Raw genomic sequence first — 7224 nt, forward strand, 5'->3', positions numbered from 1 at the left:
CTTTAGACAGAATATGGCAGATATGAGTACAATACGGGACCACAGGAGCATATCATCACAGTAGGTGTGGGATAAGGGTACGATGATCAGATGGAAGGTATAATTATGGTATTACAGGGCTATATGATCACAGTAGGGTGATTTGAAGGTTTAACAGGGGTGCAGGGGTATAATAACAGGGGTACAGACATAGGGTATGGCAGGCAGACAGGGGTGTCTGACTCACCCAGGGGGTCAGCGGAGGAGGCAGCCTTGCTGAGCAGACGGAGGCAGGACGTACTGGGGCCGGCGGGGCCGGGGGTAAGGGCCTCACGGTGAGAGGGGGACGGGGTGCTCGACTTAGACAACGGCGACCCAGACTTCTCCATCTACAGAGAGGTAAAGAGATACTGTCAAACGAAGCACCTCCATACAGATACTGTAAACAAGTGATAAGTACTTTAATTGGTGGATTTTGGCCACCATGTTAATGCTTGACGATGAATGTATCATACCTGTGCTGGGTCCTTGGCCTTGCCTGGGGTGGGGCTGTGTGGTGGTTGGGGGGAAGGGGCTTCCCCGGGGCTCCTGGGGGACCCTGGTAACTCCTTCCTCAGGGTGGGGGCCCGGTCCAGACCGTTCCCGTGGGGGGAGTGATGGGGGCTACCCACGGGGGATGTGGGCTCCTGGAGACACACAGAGAGATATGGGAGACCAGGTCACCCCAAAAGCCATGCAAGAAGACAGTAGCATTCATATTGGCTGTGAAAAAAACAAAAACCCATCTGTAACATTATAGACATTATAGTTAGATTACTATAGTATCTGTATGGGTTTAAGCACAAGTGTGCATGAGGCCTGTATGGTACTGTAAGTCAAACTCAGCTGACTGTCTACCTCCCTGCCACAGCCACCTAAATAAAACCATTCCCATCTGCTCCCAGTGTGCTGCAGTCAGCACTTCTACTGTGTCTGAGCAGAGCAGAACACACACCCATAGACTGTTCTAGTATAGTCACCAGAGACACTCCCTCTCACACACCCATTAAGCACATTTGTCAAATTCTCCAATTGTTCTGTATTCACAAATCACACAAGAGACTTTCCTGCTTTTGTGCATTGTGCTGTGCAGTATCAAACACAGAAGGCTTAGATAAAACATATTTTGGTACACTGCGTGAAGTATTTAAAGAATTTAAACATTCTGAGGGCATAAACGGCTTTGCATAAATAAAGGAAGCACACTGCTGCCATCTGATGAAAGGAGGGGTGTGTGTGTGTGTTTATGTGTGCATGAGGTGTGTGTGTGTATATGTGGTTGTGTGTGTTCAGCAGGGAGACTGTACTCGGTAGGAGAGGAGAGAAAAGCAGCAAGCTAGCTCCCAATAATGTTCTTATATAAAAATATTCACTATTTTCAAAATCCCGACGCAAGTGTCTAATTCTCCTATACTTAACCAGCCACAGTTAAACAACAAGGTCTTAGAGAGAGGAGTCTTCCATTTGAACTATGTTCTATTGGCTAGGGAGGGTCTGGTCAATACTGACCGGTTTCAGCCAGTATAGCTACAGTAGTTATATATGACTCATTGTTTGTTTTTCCGCAACAGTATTGGATGCTGATTTAAGGTCAGTTTAGCGTTTTCTCTCTGATGGTTGCCGTTAGACTGGGTTCAGGGTAAGCTGATCCTAGATCTGTGCCAATGGTTGACTAACACACTTACCTCGTTAGAGACATCCACAACCAGGTTGTCCTCACTCTTGTCCCCATCACTGTCCTGTGAGACAGAGGAGAGAGGAGAATGTCAGAAACACAAACATTCTCTATCACACAAACATTGCCCACAGCTCACTCCCTCACTCTGTCAGGCACACACAACCTCTCTCACTCTGTTTGGCCATATCACTGCTTTACTCCTCTCTCTCCCTTCCTCTTTATCTCTGGGAATACGGGTGACAGCGATGGCACTTAGTCACCATGGCAACAACGCTTTGATGTGATCATGGCCTGATATTCCTATTGACATCACGTGGAGTGACATCACCCCCTAATTGTATTGAGCCAGATCAGGGCCACGGTGGAGATGAGACTATTCCTGGACATAGACAGACCGGACAAAAACAACCATTATGTAGTACAGAGAGGCTGATGATCAACAGAGCTCCCTGTCCAGCCTGTTTTAAAAACATAACACCTCACTTTACGAGAGGCTACACTGATGTGATATGTGAGGCAGGTCTCATACTGATGTGATATGTGAGGCAGGTCTCATACTGATGTGATATGTGAGGCAGTTCTCACACTGATGTGATATGTGAGGCAGGTCTCATACTGATGTGATATGTGAGGCAGGTCTCATACTGATGTGATATGTGAGGCAGGTCTCATACTGATGTGATGTGTGAGGCAGGTCTCACACTGATGTGATATGTGAGGCAGGTCTCATACTGATGTGACGTGTGAGGCAGTTCTCATACTGATGTGATGTGTGAGGCAGTTCTCACACTGATGTGATGTGTGAGGCAGTTCTCATACTGATGTGATGTGTGAGGCAGTTCTCACACTGATGTGATGTGTGAGGCAGTTCTCATACTGATGTGATGTGTGAGGCAGTTCTCACACTGATGTGATGTGTGAGGCAGGTCTCATACTGATGTGACGTGTGAGGCAGTTCTCATACTGATGTGACGTGTGAGGCAGTTCTCATACTGATGTGATGTGTGAGGCAGTTCTCACACTGATGTGATGCCTGAGGCAGTTCTCATACTGATTTGATATGTGAGGCAGGTCTCATACTGATGTGATGTGTGAGGCAGTTCTCATACTGATGTGATGTGTGAGGCAGTTCTCATACTGATGTGATGTGTGAGGCAGGTCTCATACTGATGTGACGTGTGAGGCAGTTCTCATACTGATGTGACGTGTGAGGCAGTTCTCATACTGATGTGATGTGTGAGGCAGTTCTCACACTGATGTGATGTCTGAGGCAGTTCTCATACTGATGTGATGTGTGAGGCAGTTCTCATACTGATGTGATGTGTGAGGCAGTTCTCACACTGATGTGATGTCTGAGGCAGTTCTCATACTGATGTGATGTGTGAGGCAGTTCTCATACTGATGTGATGTGTGAGGCAGGTCTCATACTGATGTGACGTGTGAGGCAGGTCTCATACTGATGTGAGGTGTGAGGCAGTTCTCATACTGATGTGATGTGTGAGGCAGTTCTCATACTGATGTGATGTGTGAGGCAGTTCTCATACTGATTTGATGTGTGAGGCAGTTCTCATACTGATGTGATGTGTGAGGCAGGTTTTACGTTTTACGTTTTAGTCATTTAGCAGACGCTCTTATCCAGAGCGACTTACAGTAGAGTGCATACATTTTATTACATTTTACATACTGAGACAAGGATATCCCTACCGGCCAAACCCTCCCTAACCCGGACGACGCTATGCCAATTGTGCGTCGCCCCACGGACCTCCCGGTTGCGGCCGGCTGCGACAGAGCCTGGGCGCGAACCCAGAGACTCTGGTGGCGCAGCTAGCACTGCGATGCAGTGCCTTAGACCACTGCGCCACCCGGGAGGGTCGGTCTCATACTGATGTGATGTGTGAGGCAGTTCTCACACTACTGTGTGAGGCAGTTCTCACACTGCTGTGTGAGGCAGTTCTCATACTGATGTGATGTGTGAGGCAGTTCTCACACTGATGTGATGTGTGAGGCAGTTCTCATACTGATGTGATATGTGAGGCAGTTCTCATACTGATGTGACATGTGAGGCAGTTCTCATACTTATGTGATGTGTGAGGCAGTTCTCATACTGATGTGATATGTGAGGCAGTTCTCATACTTATGTGATGTGTGAGGCAGTTCTCATACTGATGTGACGTGTGAGGCAGTTCTCATACTGATGTGATGTGTGAGGCAGTTCTCACACTGATGTGATGTGTGAGGCAGTTCTCATACTGATGTGACATGTGAGGCAGTTCTCATACTGATGTGATGTGTGAGGCAGGTCTCATACTGATGTGATATGTGAGGCAGTTCTCATACTTATGTGATGTGTGAGGCAGTTCTCATACTGATGTGATGTGTGAGGCAGTTCTCATACTGATGTGATGTGTGAGGCAGGTCTCATACTGATGTGACGTGTGAGGCAGTTCTCATACTGATGTGATGTGTGAGGCAGTTCTCATACTGATGTGATGTGTGAGGCAGTTCTCATACTGATGTGATGTGTGACGCAGTTCTCATACTGATTTGATGTGTGAGGCAGGTCTCATACTGATGTGATGTGTGAGGCAGGTCTCATACTGATGTGATGTGTGAGGCAGTTCTCATACTGATGTGACGTGTGAGGCAGGTCTCATACTGATGTGATGTGTGAGGCAGTTCTCATACTGATGTGATGTGTGAGGCAGTTCTCATACTGATGTGACGTGTGAGGCAGTTCTCATACTGTATTTATGTCAATCAGAACACTCACTCCACAGAGCGAGAGAGATCATGTTCACTAGGGTTATCTATTTTGGTGATCAATCACTTCCAAGTTAAACACATATTTGACTGGTAGAATGAGCGTGATCCCCGGTTAACCTGTGATGTCAGAGACACCGTTAATACTGCGGGTTTGATTGAAATGCGTACGTACGTAGTGAGGTGGGAGAGGCTCTTTGTCATCACAGCGCCTTCTCTTTGCGTCCCCTCCCTGGGAGGAGGAGTATCCCCCCGACGGGCCCTGGCGCTCCTCCACCGGTTGGCTGTCTGTCGATGACACTGACTTACTCTGCACACACACACAACAACGCACACACACACACACACACACACACACACACACACACACACACACACACACACACACACACACACACACACACACACACACACACACACACACACACACACACACACACACACACACACACACACACACACACATAAAAGAGAGAAAAACACACAGCAGGTAAGTCATAGAGAAAATGCAACCAAACAACACATTTATAAATGTGTTATTATGAATGAACTTTCTCCCTGACACTGAAAACCTCATGTAAAATATGACTCTGATCATTGTACAAGAAGTCCATTTTCTGGCTATTTATACTAGAAAGAGCGTGGTGGGACACCCCATAATAGAGGAATAAAACATCAAAGTGGAGTATTATTTCTGGGGTCTATGTGGCATAACTCTATTCTCTTTCATCGGTTGACTCCTACGGAAAGTTCTGCTCTTTAGAACTGTAGAGGACACAGGAAGGAAGCTGGTTGGACGGACATGACCAGAACACACAAAGAACCACAGTTTTCTCAACAAACTCCCAGTCTTCTCCTCCATCTATCACTCCCCCTCTCCTTCTTCCCCTCACTTTCTCTTTCTTCCTCTCTATTTAAAATTCAAAAATGTAATATTGGCACGACTTAACAAATACAAATTGATATGCATCTCTCCTACCTCCTTCCCTCCTTTCATCCATATTTTGAAGGACGTTCATACAAACCCGACCTCTTATCAGACCATTGGGTAAAGGGGCTAAGAAAATAAAGAAAAGGCTATTGCAAACTTAAATCATTTTGACTTCGTAATAAAATAAAGACACAGTCAACTGTTTCCCTTTTTACTTGCTCCCCTCAGAGTACCCTCCCTATTTCCTTCTTTCTTTCTTCTCTCCTTCTATATCTCTCATTTCTTCTCTCAACTCCTCCCTCTTTCTGTTATTATCAGAGTGAGTGTGAGTGAGGACAGCTGTCTAATAGTCTACTGGTCTGTCGGTTCCCTCAGTTCCAACACACCGAGGCTGTATCTAACCACAGAGTAAGAGACAGCCCAATGACCATCCTACTGGACCCATATCACCATAATATTATTGTCTCCATAGAACTGACCAGTGTTCTATTGGACCTTAGTCAAGGAACAATATCACTGTTCAACTGTTGTACTCGCTTTAATAATTCTAGTACTGTTTTTTATTAATGGCAGCTCTCCAACAAAACATACATTTTTTTAGAGTTCCTCTTCAAAGAGACTCTCTTTTCCCCTCACTTTACATCACAGTCACATAAACACACACTCACACACAAGCACGCACGTATACACACGAAATGCACACACAAGCGCATGAACAAGCACACACACACACGTTGGGGTTACTTACCCTGCTGGGCGCACCTTCTGGGGAAGGAACAGAGAGTGGGGAGGGGATTGACGTCAGTATAGATAATAATAACAACAATCCCACAGCAAGCCAAGGTCAACCTGAAAAAGGCCTGTCCCACTGCAATAAAAACACAAGCTTTGTATTGTGCATGTATCCAATCTGCAGTGCCGCCCTTTCTGTCTCCACTCCTCTGACACAATGCTCTCTGTCTTCCCTTGTTCACTCATTCAACATTCATGTCTGCTCTGTCTCTTTCTCTTCTTTTCTGCACCAGGGACCTAGAAGTTTAACATATAACCACGCTACGTCAATATACAGCCTTGCAGGCAACGGAGTGCCATTTGTCAGTTGTTTTATGTTTAATGAGTGCTTTTCTTAAAGATAGCCTAGTAGTTAGAGAGCGTTGGGCCGGTAACCGAAAGGTTGCTTGATCGAATCCCCGAGCTGACAAGGTAAAAATCTGTCATTCTGCCCCTGAACAAGGCATTCCCCGGTAGGCCGTCATTGCAAATAAGAATTTGTTTTTAACTGACTTGCCTTGTTAAATAAATGTTTTTAAAAAATAAAAAAGAATACTCTGCCACCCTTTGAGTTCAATTAAAGTTCAACCAAGTGATTATTTTGTATCAAAAGCTGACACATTTCAGTACTACAGCTCTCTACTAGTGTCCTTCACGTGGAGGACAGTCAGTGAGTCGTACCTCTCAGGTGCTCAGGGTCCAGGTGGTTGCGTTCGTCCTTGGAGGCCAGGTGGGCTGAGACTCCCAGGGCTCCAGTGAGGGCCAGTAGGCCCGAGCCTCCCCCCAGAGAGAGCCCTGACGGGTGGGGAGTCAGGGGGATACCTGGGGTGTGGTGAGACAGGTGCTGGAGCTGCTGCTGCTGTACACCAGGGAGACAGGGCAGGGGGGAGAGGGAAGAGGGAGAGAGAGGGAGAGAGAGAACAAGGAAAGATTAGAGGGAGAGAGAGACAGAAGACATGGAGAGAAAAATCGGTGAGAGCAGAGGGAAAAAAGAGGACAGTGGCGAGAGATAGAGGGAGGACAGGAGGAGGGAGCGAGAGATAGGGAGTAGGGGAAATAGAGAGAA

General features: G+C 46.6%; 1 protein-coding gene across 2 annotated transcripts in view; it reads right to left on the reverse strand.

Annotated features, from left to right (window-relative positions):
• LOC129810675 (transducin-like enhancer protein 4) overlaps window positions 1–7224 on the reverse strand; it is an 84057-nt gene that overhangs the window by 24516 nt on the left and 52317 nt on the right. Inside the window, exons 7-12 of one of the 2 annotated variants that reach the window (XM_055861430.1) lie at window positions 6840–7017; window positions 6136–6152; window positions 4632–4766; window positions 1704–1757; window positions 495–665; window positions 227–368 (exon numbers count right to left, since the gene is read on the reverse strand). In XM_055861430.1, the coding sequence (XP_055717405.1) occupies window positions 227–368; window positions 495–665; window positions 1704–1757; window positions 4632–4766; window positions 6136–6152; window positions 6840–7017 (697 nt within the window). The remainder of the gene's footprint in view (window positions 1–226; window positions 369–494; window positions 666–1703; window positions 1758–4631; window positions 4767–6135; window positions 6153–6839; window positions 7018–7224) is intronic. The other variant, XM_055861431.1, reaches the window with a different exon arrangement.

This window comes from Salvelinus fontinalis, chromosome 14 (genome assembly GCF_029448725.1).
Source record: "Salvelinus fontinalis isolate EN_2023a chromosome 14, ASM2944872v1, whole genome shotgun sequence".
Classification (NCBI taxonomy): Eukaryota; Metazoa; Chordata; class Actinopteri; order Salmoniformes; family Salmonidae; genus Salvelinus; species Salvelinus fontinalis.